Source organism: Fundulus heteroclitus, chromosome 10 (genome assembly GCF_011125445.2).
Source record: "Fundulus heteroclitus isolate FHET01 chromosome 10, MU-UCD_Fhet_4.1, whole genome shotgun sequence".
Classification (NCBI taxonomy): domain Eukaryota; kingdom Metazoa; phylum Chordata; class Actinopteri; order Cyprinodontiformes; family Fundulidae; genus Fundulus; species Fundulus heteroclitus.
This window is the reverse complement of record NC_046370.1, coordinates 19,488,312-19,509,708: the sequence shown is the minus strand read 5'-3', so window position 1 is coordinate 19,509,708 and position 21,397 is coordinate 19,488,312. Positions and strand designations below refer to the sequence as shown.

Sequence of the window (21,397 nt, the reverse complement as noted above, 5' to 3'; positions counted from 1 at the left end):
GGTTAAAGACTAAGGATTCCTGCACACGTTTTATTCTGGAAAAACAGAAAAAGTTGTTTTCCGAATTGTCTTGTCATTGATTGGTCAGTGAGGAGGAAGTAACCGGATGTGACATTGTCTACGTCAGCAGGCTGTTCCCGACAGAAAAAAACCCAAACAAAACCGTTTGGTGTGTCGTAGATTATTGACGCGGCTGTGAGGGTTTCACTCCTACATGTTTGTTTTCAGCCATTGTCTTGTCTTGCCATATTTTTCTGTACAGAATGTAATTAGCTTTCATTAGCAAAGGGTTAGCCTCCGTGGAGCTACAGCACCTAACAGCGGGGAGTTAATCAGCGTTGACGCTTTTAAAAGTTCGTGGTTTAGAGCTGCAAGACGAGTTCTAGAGAGGAGACACAGCTTCTGGCCAAGGTGTCTGCAGCATCGCTCCAGCTCTGCATTTGATCAGAGGATGATTTACGTCTGGCTCCAGCGTCGTATAACAGAAGATACGGGTTATACCGCTGAACCCTTGACCTACTTGAAGATGTGAAGGTTGCAAAGCAGCAGGATTGTTAAGAGGAGAATCCCAAGTGAGTAAATGTTGAGCCTTGTTGCTCTGCCGTAACCACAATAGTAGCGTTTGGTGATCGTAGGTCAACATCTAGGCTCAATTGTTCACATCCAGTTTTTATTTGTTACATCACCATGTTTCTGTTTTTCACTCCGATCTATGTCCGTGTTTTGATATGGTGGATTTAAGTCAACTCATCGGTACTATATATATATATATATATATATATATATATATATATATATATATATATATATATATATAACAAAATGATGATGCCTTTATTTTTATTTCAACCATCAGATGTAACCAAGGTCTTATTTAATATAATAAAAATGTCTTTCCTTACGACCAAATGGCTTAACTAGGGCTGGACGATATAGAAAAAAAAGCAAATTGATAAAATAGAAATCATATTGATTGATATTGATAATTATTAACTGTTGCTTAGCGACCTATTTTTTAGATACAGAACACACAAACACTAAATTAAAACCCAACCCTTTATTCATCCAACTTTTTACCAAACCTGGAAGTTTCTAAAAAAGGAAAAAAGAACTGTGCTCTCTGAAGTCTTTGAAGGGGGCGGAGCTTAGTGATGTAGCGTTCCTGGGTCTGCGTTTGTGATTGGTTGGAAGTATGTAAGGACTGTAATAATAACCTACATGATAGGCTAGAATGCAAAAGGAAGGAAAACTGTTCTATTGAACTTTTTATGAACACTTTTTTTCTCTCATCGATATGTCTATCGATATATAGATATTTTACTCAATAATCGACCAGCCAAAGTTTTACTGTTGTGTGATCATTTTAATGATCATCGCATTGCATTGCATTGATTTAATGAATCCTGTCATCTGGAAAAGTATGGAATTTTATTAGATTTTTTAAAGGTCAGGATTTGAATGTTCAACTTATATAAATACAAATAGAGCATGCTTGTTTTTCCAGCCTATATTCACTATCCCATTATATAAATCATTCATTCACCCATCCCTTTTGTTACTCTAGCTTCCCCCCACAGTCCAAAACCTTGACTGTTAGGCAGAGGTGGGTAGTAACTACTAGTTACATTTACTTGAGTAACTTTTTCAACAAAATACTTCTGGGAATAGTTTTACTGCACTGTACATCTTTTACTTGAGTAAATATTAAGAAGAAGTATCGCTACTCTTAATTGCGTAAAATGTCTGGCTACTCTATCCACTGTGAGTAACTTCACTGAATAAACAACAAACTTGTTTCAACCAAAATTGCACCAGAGAGACACACGTCTACAGTTTATATTAAGGTTTTACTCATGTTTTGTTGTTTTAATGATATTTTCTGTCTGCAGACCTCATCGAGCCATTTACGGGTCAAGTAACCACAGTGAACAGTAGATATTGTTATTGGAAGTACTTTGCACTGTCCTAACTTAATGTATATAAATTAACTGCTTGGTTTCATAAGTTTTATGTTGAAAAACAGTTTAGAAAAGTGTTTCTTCTGCCTGAATTTGTTACATATGTTCAAATACAAGTGTTACTCTTGAGTAAACTTTCTGGCTACACTACCCACCTCTGCTGTTAGGTTAGTTAATCTCACCAAACTGCCTTTAGGTGTGAGCCTGTGTGAGTGTATATGGTTGTTTGTCCTGTATGTTTCAGTGTTGTCCTGTGATGGACAGGCAACCATTCCACGGTGTGCCCCGCCACCTGCCCAGTGGCCGCTAGGCACCAGCCCCTCCTCCTCCTAACCCTCCTCGACCCTAACGTGCAGTCGCTTTTTTGGGCTTCGTTTTTTTCCCCAGACAGAACGCCTTTTTTCTGGTTAACGCACAACACAGCAAGAGAGTGTGGCTCAATAAACCAACTGGTCAAACATCTACTGTCATGTAGTGGCCATCTTGTGGATACATCGACTCGATACAGTTTTCTTATATTTTTAAATCTGGACGATAATTTATCAACATAATAATCCAGGTCTGATTACTATCATAAACCTTTAGATTTGTATTCATTTATCTTTTTTAAATTCTGCTATTTCTTTTGTTCAGAACTCTTTTTTAATGTTAATCTTTTGTATTATTGAACTCAATATATTATCATATGACAAGCTGAATAAAATTAGTTTGTTTTGCTCATTGAATTTGTTTATTTTTGGGTAAATCCATGAAAATAACTTTAGGGCACTTTACATGACAGGCTTTCAAATATGTTATTATTTTTTTTTATCCAAACATTATGATGCTATACACATACAATTTTATAAATAGATGAGAATGGCTTATGGTGGACCTAAGACTGTTTGGAGATAAGTATAAACTACAAAAAAGAAGCTAAAATGAGTATGGTGACAAAACTGTTTATCTGCTCCAGTGAGTGGTCAGCAGGTCCAGTTATGTTAATTTTCCTAATGGAGCATATGGTTCTGGTAAGGCTTGGCAGTTGTTATGAGGTGTTTGTTCTGTTATTTTGTGTGCTTTCTACATCTCTACGTTGGTCTCATCTGTCTATAGGACATAGTTACAGATATCCTGTGCTTCATTCAGTTGCAACTTTGCAACACAACCCATTCTGCCCTTTTTTAAAGAAAATTGTCTTTTTTATAATCCCCTTCAAATGAACTATTCATGTTCAGTGTTTTTCTTTCTCTTCTGTCACAAACTCCACCAATTGCTAACTGAGGCCTGTGGAGTCAGAAGCAGAGCTCTTGGTTGTTTCATCCGACTTTTTGCTGAATTTGCTGCTCCTCTATCTGGAATATTGTTGGTTGTCCTTAATGGTATTCCACTTGTGCATAATTTGATGGACTCTAAAAGCTTAATACCCATCTCAGGTTCAAGGTATCAACAGTTGCCTCTCAAAGACGGTGGTTCCCAAACTACTAACCCACAAAACAGCACTGAACAGCAGCCATCTGTTGTTTGTTCTGGGATTTATGTTTTCAATATAACCTAATTTAGTTAACATTGTAGAAATAGTGTATTGCGTTTATCACTTTGAAGGTTTTTAAAGGTTAGTGCATAAATTTGCTCTACCATACTTATCTTTGCTATTTGTTTTTATATTTCTAAAAGGATCTCAAACCCCACAGTTGTTCAAGGGCAACACCAGGTGGGGTCCCATGGCAGACCTCGGGAACCATTGTTCTAAGAATCGTTGCTTGTATCTTTTATCATTGGCTTTGTGTTAACACACACCTGCTCCAGAGCAGCAAATTAACAAAACTCATGCTTTTCTAGAGTTAATCACTCTGATAATGATTAAACAATCAAGTGTGCTTCCTGAAATCCAGTGGAAGCAGTCGTCTTGGACACACACATCATTGTAAATTTAGAACCTGGCACGTAAGACGCTTGGATTGAAACGCAAACTCCCTTCTTCACCTTGACTGTTAATACCATAATATACTAGCAGGTCTAGCCTGAGGAAAACTCAGAAAAGACCCAAATCTCCTTGACCCATTTCAGAACACACATTCAAGCTATTTTTAGCACTGACCACATTATTATACCAGCCTGCAAACTAGAAGGATGCTGTGAAACCATTTGAAACTCACTCTATTCCTCTAATGACAAATATATCTATATAATATAACATATTTATCAAAATGGCTATTTATCTTTTTTTCCTTCTGTTAAAATTTCTTCAAAATTAAGACAATCACATGCATGTACTTGTAATTAATGTTACATTTCAAGGAAACAAACACTAAACTGTTGTGATATTTTACCTGTAAACGAACCATAAGTAATTATAGATGTTTTTTGTGTTTTTCAGTGTTCCCTGTCCAACAGAACTCCAGTTTGGACCAGCAGAGTCTTCTCAAGATAAAGGAGGAAGAGGAGGAGCAGTGGATCACTCATGCAGGAGAACAGCCTACTGTTAGGGAGGAAGAAGAAGAGAAACCTCAGTTATCAGAGCTTCATCACCTCAAAACTGAAGACAACAAAGAGAATGAAGCTTCAACCAGCAGCTTAGCTGAACAGGAAACCGAACCTGATGAAGAGGACTGTGGGGGACCAGAACCAGATCTGAAATACTGCATTCAGCTAGATGCTGATGAAATTGCTACAGATTCCTCTGCAACTGAAGTCAGTGATGATGACTGGCAAGGTCCTTTATCAGGTTCTGAAATGGAAACTAAAAATAGTTTTAATATTAAGGAGGGCCCCGAACCTCAGTCAGAGTCTGGTAAACCATCTGTCTACAAGCTCTCTCTTCAGATGGAAAAAAGCTCTTCCATCTGTTTGGTTAAAAACAAATGTCTTGAAGTTGAAGACAGAGTGGATTCTCGTTCAGTTCAGGCTGGTCACAAACGTTTTGCTTGTGATATTTGTGGAAGACATTTTAACCAAAAGGAAAATCTGGAGACACACATGATGGATCACAAGCAAGAAAAAACATTTACCTGTGAAGAATGCGGTAAAAACTTCAAAAGACATTTACAGCTTACAAATCACCTTAGAATTCACAGAGGTGAGAAGCCTTTTGGTTGTGATTTTTGTGGTAGGGGATTCATGGTAAATAGTGCCCTTCAAGCACACAAGAGAATCCACTTAGGAGAGAAACCGTTTGGTTGTGACGTTTGCGGTAAATCATTTCATTTAAGGAGGATTCTGAAAATGCACATGAAAGTTCACTCAGTAGAAAAACCATTTAATTGTACAATGTGTGAAAAACGATTCAAATGTCCATATATTCTTAAAAAACATTTGAGCCTCCACTCTGGACTGAAGCCCTTTGTTTGTGGTGTTTGTAGTAAAGCCTTTTCACAAGAAGAAACCTTAAAGACACACATGGTTGTTCACACCACAGAGAAACCATACTTGTGTGATATTTGTGGTAAAAGTTTCAAATATATGTCCTATGCTCGTAAACACAAACTATTTCACAGTGGTGAGAGTGGACATAGCTGTGATGTTTGTGGTAAAACATTTATTTTAAAGCCTGCACTCATGTCACACATGAGGAGTCATACAGGGGAGAAACCGTTTTCCTGTGATGATTGTGGAAGAAAGTTTCATGTTAAGGCAAACCTTAAACAGCACATGAGGGTCCATTCAGGTGAGCGGCCATTTGCTTGTGATATCTGTGGTAAAAGATTTAATAGAAAAACACATCTTAAAGTCCACGCAAGGATACATTCTGGAGAAAAACCATTTTTGTGCAATATTTGTGAAGAAAGATTTCGATTTCAGAACAATCTCAAAACACACATGAGAGTCCACACAGGAGAGAGGCCTTATGTTTGTAACATTTGTAGTAAAGGATTTTCACGACAAGAGCATCTGAACAAACACATTGTTGTTCACACACCAGAATAACCTTTCAGTTTTAGTCATTGTGGTCAAAGCTGGATAGTTCCTTAAACTGGAAGTTTAAAATGTAGAACGTGCTCCGTTAAAACTTAAATGATGCAGGAAACATGATGCATAACTGATCAGCATAATAAAGGGTTTTCTACACAGGGTCATCATTAATCAACCTTAGGACAGCTTTCTAGGAAGTCTTAGGCTTATATGACAAGCATAATTTTAAAAAATATGTTACCATTTTACATATTCATATGCATTTATATGCACATTCATGTGCACACCAGTTTGGAAAAAATAGCATACCTTACAAGAGCTTGATTTGTTTTTTAAACATATATTGCCATGGATATTTATTATTAGTTTTAATAAATAGCAGAAGCTCAAGTTGAATAGATCAACAATATAAACTGAAGGAAATACTGTCAAAAAATCTGGAAAAAGTCTTAAAGCATACACTTTTTGTTATCACATCTGGTGCACATGTTTCTGACATTAGCATTTTGAAAGAGATTTGCCTGGTTTAAACTCAGACATCTAGTTTGGTGACTGTTTAAAGTAAAAGTGAACACCATTGTGAAATCTAAAAGGCTGTCTGGGGCTTTCAGAAACAAGACTGGCAGCTTATGAGTCTGCTAAACGATTTGAAATGCCTTAATGAGTTTTAAATCAACCATTAAACTGTATAGAAAGTAATCTGACCAGTGTCGGGGATTGAGAATGAATTTAGATTGTGTAATCTCAATATTTTTTGAAAAATTGAAGAAATCCTCAGTTGGAGTTAACAGACTGCCCAGATTCCTGACTTAGGAACGGGAGCAGGACCAGATCTGAGTTAGTGGTAACCTAATCAGGATTCTAACAAGTTTCCAGGAAGACTTAATTTAACTTCAACAAACTTAAGGAATATTTACATTCAGCATCATTACAGTATCTGAAACATATACATCTTTAGAACAAAGTTGGAGGTAGAGTAGCAATTTATACAGGCTAGTTATTAAACTTCCAATTGCTGTATAATGTCAAAAAATATTTTCCTTTCCATCTTAGCCTGCTATTTTAGAATGCTTCCAGCCAGTGTCCCTTCCTGAGCTTGATAGGCTTATGAGCAACATGAAGGCATCGTCCTGCTCCCTGGACATTTTACCAGCATGCTTGTAGTGTTTTATGACTAAGTGTTTTTCGGTGCATTGGTCCTTATGTACTTGACATAGTAAATGCCTCTTTAGTTTCTGGTCAGGTACCCATTCGCCTGAAGAGTGCCGTCGTCCAACCAGTCTTAAAAAAGACCCGACTTCCGCTTCCGCTAATAAAGGCTGAGGTGTTGGGCTGATCTTTCAGGCTCTGCTTTAACATTGGTTAAAGTATTATCTGACAGGTCAACCTTCTTGGCTACATCTACTTATAGATCCCTTTCTTGTCTTGTTTAATGTGGTGTTCCACAGGGCTCTGTTCTGCGGTCATTGTTGTTTTTGATTTATCTGCTCCGGCTTGGCCCCATATTGTCATCTTTTAAGGATATTTATTATCATTGCTATGCAGATGATATCCGGTGGTAATATTACCTTTCTTACAAATAAAAAAAAAAAGCAGATCTGTGGGCATCTTCGCACCTTGGCTAAGTCTTCTGTTAGGAACCTTGAAATTCCCGTTGATTCAGGTTTTACTCTTGAAAATAATGCCAAATCTCTAAAGCAAAACATTGCCATACTTAGCCTTATTATCTCTGGTCCAGAGATGGAAATTTTAATTCATGCTTTTGTTTCATTACGTCTGGATTATTGCAATGCACTTTACACATGCCTTACCCAAACCTTTATAGACCAGTTGCTGTCTGTACAGAATGCTGCAGCTAGGCTCCTGACAAGATCTTCTAAATTTTGTCATGTTACTCCACTTCTTATGCAACTTCATTGGCCCCCGGTTTATTAAGGAGTGAATTTCAAAATCTTAGTTTTGAACAGGAAAACTGTGCAAGCACAGACACCAGTGTACATCGCTGAGCTATTACATCCCTACAGCCCCATTAGGGCTCTGAGGTCCAGTGGTAAACACCTACTGATTGTCCCTCGTACTAAATTCAAAATTAAGGGAGAAAGAGCTGTTTCAGCTGTTGCTCCAAGACTCTGGAACTCCCATCCTCTGACTCTGTGGTTTCTTTTAAAGGTGCATAGCCACGTTATTTGACTTTTTTAATTTGTACATCAGTAGCTCATTCTAGTTGCAAACAAAGTTTTATGAAAGATTATCAAATCCTGCTGGCATATTAGTTGTTATTTTGGTGTTTTATGTTTTGTTTTTGCTCAATTTGCTCATAAATAAAGGCTTTTGTGTTTGTCTATGATTTTAATAGAAGTATGTGCTTTGGTCTTTTTTAAAGCATATAACGTGGCTATATATACCTTTAAAGGCCAGCTAAAAACATATATTTTTAAAACTGCCTTTGTTTCATTTTGTCTGTGTGTTTTTATCTTCTGTTGTAAAGCATTTGTGATTTTTATTTTGAGAGATGCCATATAATTAAAGTTTTACTTACTTACTATTTGTGGTTGAAAACTAACTTGAATGCATCACAGTAGAAATGTGTACAAAAACAAGTAAAAATGTTATCACAAGCTGTTTTATGTCTCTTATTACCAGGATTTAAATTAGACATTTCCAATGACTGAGTGGAGAGTAAATTTATTGGGATAACCAACAAAACTGTTTACAAGTGGAGGTTTTAACATAAACTTAATAAATACAACTGATCAAAAACATACAAATTACTTTATAAACACAATGCACAGTTTAACTCTTTTTTTCCAAAGATCACCCCAATGATATGCTCCCTTCAATGACTCCGACAACATCTTTACAAATTATATCATAAACAAAACAATCTGGATTATTAACTGATGACACTACGGTTCACCTGCCAGTTTTTGTAATATACAGCAATAACTACAAGACTTAAACAAAAAAAAAAAAAAAGCTGAAACTATATAATAGAGTGAGAACAGACAAGTAAATTAATGAATTTAAAAAACGATTTTATGGAACAGAACTGGCATACCATCTATCAATGAAACAACATAGCATGAATCATTTCTAAAAATGTTCACATTATTTTAGTGGTAATATTTCTATATTATTCAAAGTGGTTTATCAGTAAAATGTAACTACAGACCTATAGCTCTGTTACCACAATTTTCAAAAACTTTAATAAAAGACTGGAAATATTTTCTGAAAAACAAATTAATCAAGGAAAGCCAACACTTGAAGCTGTTTACGATAAAACTACTGCTGTTCACTGTAAGGAAATTACTGTTGGTCTGTTTGTTTATAAAAAACTGGAACGCGATGGGATTGGAGGCTACAGCAGGTTAAATTTGATTTAAATGGCAGACAAAATTGTGCAAAACTTGGAGGTGTATATTCTTGACATTGTTTGGGGGGCTCCTTAGGGGTCAATACTTGCTCCCAGGTTCTTAATAATATATGTAAAAAATATATGCAAATTATCTAAATTACTGAAGTTTGTATTGTTTGCCAATGACACCAACATTTTCTGTCTTGAAAAAACTTTAAACATATCTTTTAACTGTAATAGATTGTCCTTAATTCTGAATGGAAAAAAATATTATTTGGAAATTTTAGACTGAATATGGAGCTCAAAATACAGATAAATGAGGTCAATTGTGAAATGCTATATTGAAACAAAATTCTTAATATATTGATGACAAACTAAAGTGCAAACCATCCCACCAGCAATACGAATTAACAAGGCTTGGTACCTACAACACACTAACCCACTGTTTATAAAACTAAATTACTCAAGTTAAAGGATATACTTGGTCTACAAATAGGACTAATTATTTCCAAAGCCAAGAATAAAACAGCTATTAGAATTTGTTCAGAAACTAAGAATAGAGACAGAGATTATGAGTTAATAGATTTAAATCAATGCCAAACACCCATCAGCTGAACAAGGAAACTTTTCTGCATTTCTGTGTTTGGGGTGAAGTTTTGGAACCGTCTGAACGTGGAGCTCAAGCAATATCCAAACATTAAACAGTTTAAATGACGGTAAAAACATTTTAAATCATGGTAAAAAAACAACAACAAATGGATTATAAATGGATATCATACTTACATTATTATTATTATTATTATTATTATTATTATTATTATTATTATTATTAGTAGTAGTAGTAGTAGTAGTAGTAGTAGTAGTAGTAGCAGTAGTAGTAGTAGTAAGACTGTTAACTAAATGTAAGTATCATGTATCATATACTATTTGTAAATATGTAAATACTATTCAAAGGAAATGTACAACTTCTTGCACATAATTAATGCGTTTCTTCGTGTAACTTGGAACAGATGAGTGTCAAAGCGATTCCTGGCACTAAGCAGCACGTAGGTGACTTAAACGAAGTGAAAAAACACAATCTGAGAAAGCTAGGAGTTGTCTTTGATGAGGCAATGTCCCGGGAGCATCACACAAAACAACTGTTAAAAACACATTATTTCATCTGCGTAACATCACAAAACTCAGAAATTCAGTTTCAAAAAACAACCTTAAGATGCTGATCCATGCGTTTGTGTGATCATGTTTGGAGTATTGCTACAACCTGAACCAAGAAGTCCTGGCTCGATTGAAGCTAGTGCAAAATTTTGACACGTACAAGTAGAAGAGCTCACAAAACTCCTGAAGTGACCCAATTCCAATTTTTTTCCCATATGCGACCTGGATCTGATCTTTTCATGAACAACACAGATCAGATTTTTTCAAATGCGACCCAGGCCACTTGGATATGTGGTCCTGAATTTTTTGGGGGCCATGACAGGTAAGGTTTGAGCTGAGCGCTTTTTCTTTTTTTTATGGATAGTGGATCTTCATTAAACCCTGTTTAAAATGACATTTTCCGTTACACTTGAAACAGTTGAGACTTGGTATGCCCCACCTTTAATGCGTCTTTCTGATTGATTCCTGACTGGGACAAATCCCCTCTGTGCACCGACCCTCAAAGGACTCGGGTAATCTAGTTGAGTTTAACTTGGCCATCAATTTTAATTAGTTTGTGGGAATTCTTTGTGCCTTATTTGAATAAATTGGTCCCACTTTCTCTGGACCATCTGTTGGAAAAATGTATCTACTCAAAACTATTCTTTGCTCAGAACTAGGCAACATAGTTAGAGTACTTATCCTAATCCTATGTTCATTTTATGTGTTCTTGTTTTTTGAGTTGCTTTGTTTTGAGAGGGAAAAAAAAAAACATTAAAGTCACACATTTAGGTTTCTTCATTTCTGGTTAACTCACCACCAAAGGGGATAAGCATCTGAGATTTTTATTTATTATAATAATAACAATAATAATGTACATAGTCATCCTATATCTCTGCTTTATTTCCTTTGTATTTTTATTTTTTGATCCACTATATATATCTTGACACACTGCTTATACCTTATGCACCTTTCCTCCTTTTGGCACCTTCTTTTGATTATTGAGCCGATATGTGACAAGTGAATTTCTCCACTGTGAGATCAATAAAGCCTATCTTATCTCGTGTTAATAATAATAATAATAATAATAATAATAATAATAATAATAATAATAATAATAATAATAATAATAATAATAATAATAATAATAATAATAGAATTTCTTAAGAAAAATAATACATTTATTTATTTTTTAAGAAAAAATAAAGAAAACAGAGCAGAGCCTGGCTGACTGGATCCTGCAGGAGCCAATTATCTCCACAAGGTGGCAGCAGTGACTTTTATATCAACACCAAAATGCCAGCACAGGTCCAGTAACAAAATTCAGATGGTTGATGATGGGGAGACTTTCGGGCAGAGGCGGACCCTCCTATGGATCTGTAACATCTGACAGGATCTAGATTGACAGAAATCCTGCCTGCGGTGTGAATGACTCATACCAACATCACACTTTCCCCAGTGGAGAGAAAACTTCAGATCTATAAAGTAAATATTGGTTGCAGTCATCGCATTTTCTGGTCAGAGTGAACTAAATATCCGAACAACAGGATATTTTGAATGAAATATTTATGGTAACTATACTAACCTTTTAGAAAGCAGAGGGTCCAGTAACTGCAACACAGGGAGCATAAAAGTCCACCGCAGCTTTAATGGGAAATAGTAACACATTCATGCTATTTTATTGTGAAAATCTAACCATTGGCACAGCGCGCTTTCCAATCGGAACTCGCCAGTCATTGGTCAGCGAGCAGGAAGTATCCGGATACAACAAAATCAGCTAAGTCCCGACAGAAAAATTGCCTGAAGCAGCTAACAGCAGGGAGTTAATCAGTGTTTCCTGCGCTAAAGCTTTTAAAAGTTCATGGTTTTGTGCTACAAGTCCGAATTGATCAGACTGAGCGGGGAAGACTCCATCCTCTGTGGACACCTCCCTGACCTTGTTGTCCAGCTGAGGACCGAGAGACTGGGGACAGTTCCAGAGAGGACACAGAGCTGCTGACCAAGGTACCAGACTCTCTGCTCTGCAGCATCACTTCAGCTCTGCTATGATTTACAGTTTCTGTTAATGCACTTTATCTGATCAGATGTTGATTAGTGTCTGATTTCAGTTTAAAGCAGCAGAAAAAAATGATACAGGTTAAATGACTGAAACCTTGATCTACAGGAGCATGTGAAGGTTGCAAACAAAGATTGTGAAAAGCAGAATCCCAGGTGTGCAGAGGATGTCTGAGATGATGAAGGTTGAAGCAGAGGAGCCTGGAGGACTCAGTTTGGTGTCCTCCATACCTGCAGCCTCCTCATCAGAACTGGAGCAGAAACAAGACAGCAAAGATCTCAGTAAGTGACACACATTGGTTTGTCTGGATTGGAACAAATCAGCTCTGGCTGAAAGGTATAAACGGTCTGCTGGACAGATGACTGAGTCGAAGTGATGCATTTATGTGTAAAACACACCTAGCCCCCGTTTCAGAAAGAACGGGCGATCTACCCCAAGTAGAAAGCTGCTACTCTGAGTAAATCTACGTCACGCTGTCATGCTCAGCGTTTTCTGTTTCAGAACAGGTGATATCAGTCAGTAAACTAAACTCCTACCAACCCTGAGTTAAGCGTAAGCCCGAGTATGACAGAATCCCTCATCAATGGAATGCATATAACGCCATTCACCATGGCAATGGCAGGAAATAATAAGCATTTCCCATGAGTGGATTTAGAAACTTTTAATGAGGGCATATGAACAGGACCATACAGAGACCCCTAAAGGGGGCAGGTGCTCGAAGTAAAAAAAAGGGCACTGGTGCTGAATATTAGTACAACTGTAACATAACTTTTACAGTTCATTGTACCGTTATGTATTACAGAATAGTTAAAACAGAGTTATACAATTGATTCAAATCTAGGGAAAATGATAGAACACAACAGCATTCATATGTTTATTCAATATTTTATCACAATCAGAATTTCACTCTGCAGGACTTACTTGATTATAGGGAGGTACAGAGATATTCCAACCTGCATAGCAGCAAAATATGTCAATTAGACCACCGAACATATTATGTTTTTACACAATTACGCTGCTAAAAATATAAACAGAGTGGGCACAATTCAATTATAGTGTACAGTAATAAAGGCCCTAATAATAAATAAAGCAGCCCGGATATTCTGTACATACAGTGGAGGTGAAGACGGCCTCTTCAGAACAGTTTGATCCACTTCAACATGAAACTGCAAACAACAAAACAAAATTGATATCTTACCTTAGTGTTAAACATGAGAAAACATGAAGCCAAATTGACCCCTGAACTATAGGTTAAACGTCTTCGATTTGTGCTGATGTTTTATTAGTACATATATACATTTCTTCTTTCCCTCTTCTTTTTCTTTCCAGTCTTATTGTGTCTTCTTTCCTGTCTCATCCTCCCTGTCGACTGTAACGCTGTGTATTTAGTTATTTCTGACTCTTGTCCTCCTTCTCTCTGTGCTCTCTGTGTTATCAACTGTAGCTTTGTGTCTTTTCTGATATGCTAATTAGGGCTGCAACTAACGATTATTTTAATAATTGATGAGTCGAACGGTGGATTATTTTACAATTAATTGATGAATCGGACGGGGAAAAAAAGTCTTATTTCCATTTGTTTTTTCTGAAATTGAACATTTGGAATGAAAGAACTAATAAGCACACAAAACACAAGTTGCTACTTAGGTGTAACAATAGTATTAGGTAATAAAATAATTTTGCTTCAAATAAAGAAGTTCATGTTTACACAGCTGGTCAATCATTTATTAGTCAATATTGTCTATATGAACAGCGATTTAACACAACAAAAGTGAAGCTGTAAAACTGGGGTGTAAATGCAGTTTGGTTGAACATCACCCTCGAACTAGTGCATCTAGGGAAATGTTTGGGCATAACAATGGAACCAGTGCAAAAACACCACTGCTGACAATCAAATAAACCACCACCCCATTTCAGATTGTTTCAGCACAAGCTGCATTTTATGTAAATACGACATGTTACATTTGCCCTTCTACATATTTTTCTTCCAAGAACATTTATTCTATAAGTTTTTCAAATTTTTTCTTTGAAGAATCAAAAGAGGGTGTTAGATATTTAATACTTTTTTGTGCTGAGTTTTAAAAAATTTAAATGTCCTGAAGGGATGTTTATGTCTCGTTTTTCTTTAAGTTTTTTTAATTTGGGCTTGCCTCTCACAACAACAATAAAGACTCTTGATTCTCGAAAAGTTAGTTCAAAGCCCTGCTCCTCTCTCCCATACAGTACCTTCACTCAGACTTTGCCATCAAATTAAAACTTAAAGCTTAATCAACAAATTATTACCACCAGAATGAAATTGTATTCTGATTGAGAAGGCTGGTTTATGATCCATAATCCGATTAGCGTCCATCTAAACACTTGTTCCGATTAACTCATGAACTTACAGCGCATGCATGTGGAGGATGGGGCCGCAGCGCTGTGCAGTTCAGAACATTTTGGGATTATCATCATTTCTTCCCGCTCTCTCAACAGCAGGAGTTCTCAACCATCTCAGAACCTGGTGCGGGTCCATTCTAAGCGCTCAGGACAGTCAGAACCAACAGACCTCTGCGTTTGTTGTTGTTTTTTTTTTCCACATGAAGGAGTATAAAACTTCTGCGGTTGTTTTATGGAAATTCAACAACTCTGCTAAAGTCAGAGAGCTCTACTTTGAATAAGGCTTGGAGCAAGTAAACACATGTCATGATCGAATTATTTGATTTTCAGCCATATTTTAATCACATCAGGGATTGCGCATGTAAACAAGCTCCTGTCATTAACCAGCTAACAAGCTAACAGCCGTGTTAGACGAGCCATCAGGCTGACGTTCAGGCGCCACCCAGAAGCTCGACTTCAGCCGCGCAGGACTGTGCTCACGGCCCGAGCTGAGCGCCATTGGCGTTTCCTCACTTTCAAAATGAACAAACGTTAGATATAGTAACGTGTTACCCTGCTGTTCAGCTCTCCTCACCCTCATCAATGACTCCATGTTATTTGAGCTCCTGTGTCACTGTGATGGTCTTGTGCCACATCAAATCTCGCACGTTGCTTATTTTTTTGGTTTTGTGATGCACAACATGCTCCTACCTTTTGAGAACTTGGTTCAAGCCCTTATCTCTGTGTCATCATTTGTAGAATTTACTACAAAAAAGCACGATTTGAAAATGCCGCCTCCACTCCAACTCGCTGCGTTTACATCGATCTGCAGCCAGTCAGTCAGCTAGCATAGACGACCCCCTGCATGTGCTGTAAACGGCTCTGCTACACGGCGAGTGACGCATTAATTGCGCGACACAACGAATCAATAACGAAATTCGTTGCCAACGCTTTAAATTGTCGACTTTTATTGATTTTATCGATTTGTTGTTGCAGCCCTAATGCTAATCAGTCTCATCTAGGAGCAGGAATCTAGCTATCAGTAGTTCTGTATTTAACTATAGTACATCCTAACATAATTAACAATTCTGAAACTGACTGCTGATAAATTTCTACCTAGGTTCAATACCAAACAGCTGTATGTTGACTAGAAAAACTTTAATATTTTTGTTCTTACCAGTTGAACTATTTCTAACCCAGCTGGTTAACAGCTCAATTTGGCTGCTTCAAGCAGCTCCTTATTTTTTTGTTTATGAAGTTGGAGGGTGTTAAACAGTTATTCATTCTGAAGCCTCTGTTATTTTTATTTGTGGTGTGCTTTATAATTAGAATATAACACGTTTAAAGTTGCATGCATGTTGCGTATATAAAATGGTGCAAACTCTCAAACAATCCAAGTTGTAATTTTCCAAGGCACTGTAAGTCTTGGACAATATTGACATCAGTTCCAGGAGCTACTGATGTAAATTGCCTTTTTGCAAAAACAGTTGCATTTATGTTTAGATAGCCTATATGTTTACTGTTTCCAGTTTTAATTGAATAGATTTAAATAATGGACTTTAAAAAAGGAAAATGTTAAATTTGTAATGTTAAAATTGATAGATTTTTTACATTATCCTCAACTATTAATTTGTGTATGTGTTTCAGTCATACCAGGCTATCGGATGTTGGTGATTAAAGAAGAGGTTCCCCATGACTGGAGCACCAGTTTGGAAAATCCACAACCCTGCTGCATGAAAGAAGAAGAGGAGGAAGTGCGCATCAAACAGGAGGGAGAGCCGCTCTCTGTGAAGAGTGAAGAAGAAGAGATACCTCAGTTATTAGAGCTTCATCACATCAAAACTGATGACAAGAGAGAGACTGAAGTCCCAAGTGAAATCCCAGTGAGTTCTTTAGAAGAAAGTAATACAAAGGTTCACAAGAGAGGTAAAAGTTATAAACTGAATTCTATCTCTTCGGCTGAGATTGACGTCCATAATGGAGATATGCCATTTGGTTGCAGTATATGTGGCAAAAGGTTTAAAAATAAGAATCGTGTTAGATTACACATCATGACTCACACTGGAGACAGAGAACATAGCTGTGATCTTTGTGGTAAAGGATTTCTACTGAAGAGTCATCTTCAGACACATATGAGACTCCACACTGGAGAGAGACCATTTGCCTGTGATGATTGTGGTCGAAGCTTTCACGCAAAGACAAATCTTAAAACTCACATGAAGGTCCATTCAAAAGAGAAACCTTTTTGTTGTGATGTTTGTGGAACAAATTTTAAAAGAAAGGAAACACTTAAAAAGCACATTTGGATCCATACCACAGAGAAACCCTTTGTCTGTAATTTTTGTAGTAAAGGATTCTCTCGACAAAAGAGTCTAAAGAGTCATATGTGTCTTCACACAGGAGAGAAACCATTTATTTGCGGTGTGTGTAGTAAAGGATTTGGATTACAAGAGAATCTAAAGAGTCACATGTGCATTCACACAGGAGAGAAATCATTTATTTGTAGTGTTTGTAGTAAAGGATTTCATCGACATGGAGATCTAAAGAGACACATGCGTGTTCATACAGGTGAGAAACCATTTCTTTGTACAGTTTGCAGTAAAGGATTTTCACAACAAATTCATTTAAAGAGTCACATGCTTGTTCACACTAGAGAGAAGCTATTTATTTGTAGTTTCTGCAATAAAGGATTTTCACAACCAGAAACCTTAAGGAGACACATGCGTGTTCACACAGGAGAGAAAGAATTTATCTGTAGTGTTTGTAACAAAAGATTTTCTCTAAAACAACATCTAAAAAACCACATGGAGGTACACATCGCAACATTTTGCTGTAATGATTGTGGAAAACGTTTTGTTAAGGAAATCCAGTTACAGCGACATGTAAGAGTCCACTCAGAGGAAAGGCCTTTTGGTTGTGACGTCTGCAAAAGCAGATTTAACCAAAAGTGTCAACTTAACAATCACATGCGAGTCCATTCTGGGGAGAAACCGTTTGTATGCAGTGTTTGTGGTAAAGCATTTTCACAACAAGGAAATCTGAAAAAACACATGGGCGTTCATGATGGTTGTAATTAATTATTATTTTGACATTCAACTAATCTTATTATTTGTTCAGGTAATAATAGGCCAAACCCTGATCAGGTTTTAAAGAATTCACCAACGCTGCCTCACTTACTGAGGTTTAGCTAATCATATTTGGGAGGATGCCAATGATTTTATTTTTAATAGAATCAATTTTATTTATGAACAATCCCATAAAATCATTGGGGCTGAGAGCTGAGGGAATGGATGGATTAATAGAGCTATGACTGGGTAAACTTGGTCAACTGTACTAAAGACAAACGTAGGATTATTTTTTTAATGTCGTCTATTAGTGATGAAAAATATGCTGCTCTAAGAATTTTTAAACTGTGCCATGCTTGGACTTTGCTTGAGCTCCAGTCTGCTCCACAGCCTCACTCCACAAACAGATATACGAAAACCCTTAAGCATTGTTCGTGCCCACTGGGGTTTAAAGTTAAGCTGCTCCCTCAAATTGTAGCCCCCGATTTTGTTCAAAAACAATTTCTGAATATTTCCAGGATGTAAATTGTATATTGCTTTATAGATGATTTGTGCTGTTTGAAAAATAAGCAAATTTGTACATTTTTATATTTTTGATATTAAGAATAAAGAATTTGTGTTATCTCTGTCACCAGAATGATTGATTTATTCTAAGGCTCTTTTCCGCTTTATGAATTGTGATTGTATTGTACATTTGTAGGTATAACCCCAGACGTCTACACAGTAATGTAACTATGGCAGAATTAGTGAACAGTAGAGAATATGGAGTGATCTGTGGTCCAGAATGTGTGTCGCTTTGCTCAAGACAGAAATGCTCCTTGACAATTTGCTCTATATATGTTTTATGAGAGACTTTCAGTTTATTTTATCCTCAGTTGTTACACCAAGAAATATGTTTTCATATACTCTTTCAATATTGACCCCATTTACTTGAATGGATACTTATGTATTATTAATGAAGTTGCCAAATAACATGAATTTGGTTTTCTTAAGTTTAATGATGAATATTCACCCATCCTCACAAATTGTTTTCTGTTACTTAAATAGCTTCTCTCCCATTGCAACACTAGCTCTCTGATCCCATACCGTTCAAGTTAATTGAATAATATATAATTATTGATTGTGCCAATATCTTTTTTAAGATCTATGAATATGCCAATTGAATGTCATTTATTTTCTATAGCCCTTTGCTGTTGAGCTGTTTGCTCTAAACCCATATTGACTGTCAGAAAGTTATTTATGTTTATTTATGAATTTGTCTAGTCTATTGTTAAATAGTTTTTCAAAAATGTTGGAAAACTTTGTAAGAAAAGAAACAGGTGTGTAATTTGTGAAGTTTTATGTAGTGGCACAACTTTGGCCATTCTTATTGTGTCAGGAAATGTACCAGTTTGGTATGATAAATTGCAGATTTATGTTAGTGGTTCTGAAATCCCCTCAATGATGGTTTTGGTCATATTTTGCATGCCAATTTAATTTGTATCATTAGACATTTTGCATTTGTATTTGTTTACAATATCTATTTTTTTCTTCGACTGCTATGGAGAACATTGAAATGGGATTTCTCACACTAGGAATTTCATTCCAATCCTCTAACAGTGGATCAAAAAAATGTTCCTCCTTTTTTGGACCTATATTTACAAAAAATAAATAAATATTAAAGCTTTTAGCCACATAATTTATATTGTCCTTATGTTGTCCTGCTGTTGTTTAGAAAAAAAAAGTCTAATATCCCTCAGATATTATTTTTGTTATGTAATATTATACTATAATATTCCTTCATATATATGCTTATTATATTGGTTAGCTTATTTTTTTATTATAATTTTTATATTTATTTTCTGTCTCTTCTGTCCTTTGTTTTGAAATCTCTATACAATTTATTTTTCTTTTTACAGGCATTTTGTAATCTCTTTGTAAACCATGGTTAATCTGTGTGTTTATTTTGTATGTGGTATCTTTTTATTGGACATTTTATCATATGGTAATGTGAATATTCTTTTAAAAAGTTTCATATGCCCTATCCATATGTTTTTCACTATATACCTCTTCCCAATTTTTTTCCAATAGATTGTTCTTAAATTTATTCATAGTTTCCTCTGACCTTACTTGCCTATAGTTTACTATCTCTTCTGGCTTTTTACACTGCTTGTTGTTGTTATATACTCTAAGAACTGGTAAGTGATCACTTAAGTAATGAATTAACAGTCCACTCACTGTGTTATTTTTTGATATCATTGGTAAATTTATTATTAATTAAAGTAGCACAATGGGATGTAATTCTACTAGGTCTGGTGATTTTTTTTTTTTAGGTACAATGTCATGCTATACATTATATTGATAAATCCGTCTGTCGTTTTATGCTTATTTGGATTAAGCAGATCAATATTTAAATCACCACAGATTAAAACAACTTTTTGATTTGTTTTTCAGAATATTTCAACTAATTCTTAAATACTTCAATATTGAATATCTGATGCTCTATGAAACTGATTATTACATTTTTACTTAATTCACATATTTCAAATGTTATACATTCTAATAAATTATCAGTCACAGTTTTCATATATTCTACTGTTTTGTAATTCAAGTTTACATCTACATACAGAGCCTCTTCTCCTCCATTCTTGCTCTTTCTCAGATAAAACCCTAGCCATTGAGTTCAAAATCCATTTCTTTATTTGCAATGATCCATGTTTTTGATATAGCTAGCCATCATTTTGAATGTTTTTTATGTACCTAAATATTACTTTATTTTCTCATGAATATCAGACTCCAACTATAAAAATTGATTATTGATCCTTTGCTGGCCATTTTTATGGCCTGGTTATACTGTTCATCTTTTTAATAGAAGCAATTGTTACTAATATTTGAGAAAATGCTATTGTCTGGGTCTATACCATGCTCCAGCAAATTATGGTCAGTGTACTGAAATGTTCTCAGTTCCAGTTTTTCAAGATCTGCAATCCTTTGAGTTATATCCCTATTGTGTCCAGTAGATTCCCTCAGGCTGTGTCATGGTGGTGTGTTGTGAATGAGTCATCGTATCTTATAGTCCAGTTCTGAATACTGTTTTGCTGTTTGATGTCCATGTGTGTTGGATTTTCCCTGTTTTTTTTTAATTAGATTTGCTTTTTTGGCAACATCTGCATTTCTTTTGGTTAGATGCTTATTGATGAATACGTTTGATCTTTCAATTCCCTTCCTTGTTTTAACATTTCGGCCTTGTGTTTTCTGTTGAAAAATCTCATGACGGCTCTTTTATCAATTTCATCTCTTTGCGGCAAAGGATGACAAGCCTCTCTATGTTGTTGCAATCCATTTCAATCCCTTTGGATTGTAAGAAGGCAGCACACAACCACTGATCCTGGTATACTGCTCCAGCTCTGCTACTGGTTCTCCAGGTGCCCCAGACACGGATCCCTTTCGCCATTTTGGATCCAGAGAGCCTTCACCACCGCAACAAGGTCCATGGTGGATTTCTGCTGCAGTTTCACAACAGAAATATCCTCAGACAAAAAGTACAGAGACTTCTTAATATCCTTGTTAATGTCTACCATCTCAACCGTGCCTTCTTTGGACCCAT

At 36.1% G+C, this 21,397-nt stretch overlaps 2 protein-coding genes across 4 annotated transcripts in view; both read left to right on the top strand.

The window, feature by feature from the left end:
* The window catches only part of LOC105939480 (gastrula zinc finger protein XlCGF57.1), a 29,208-nt gene extending 9,112 nt beyond the window's left edge, over window positions 1–20,096 (top strand). Inside the window, exons 1-3 of one of the 3 annotated variants that reach the window (XM_036142215.1) lie at window positions 12,087–12,342; window positions 12,515–12,675; window positions 16,394–20,096. In XM_036142215.1, coding sequence (XP_035998108.1) covers window positions 12,561–12,675; window positions 16,394–17,823 — 1,545 coding nt within the window. In that variant the 5' untranslated portion in view covers window positions 12,087–12,342; window positions 12,515–12,560 and the 3' untranslated portion in view covers window positions 17,824–20,096. Of the gene's footprint in view, window positions 1–12,086; window positions 12,343–12,502; window positions 12,676–16,393 lie in introns of those variants that run through there. The other 2 variants (XM_036142213.1, XM_036142214.1) reach the window with 2 other exon arrangements.
* On the top strand, window positions 102–6,351 carry LOC105939482 (gastrula zinc finger protein XlCGF26.1). Its single transcript, XM_012881683.3, has 2 exons — window positions 102–572; window positions 4,318–6,351. Coding segments are annotated over exons 1-2 (1,548 nt in total). The 5' UTR covers window positions 102–571; the 3' UTR covers window positions 5,865–6,351.
* Window positions 20,097–21,397: the final 1,301 nt, after the last annotated feature.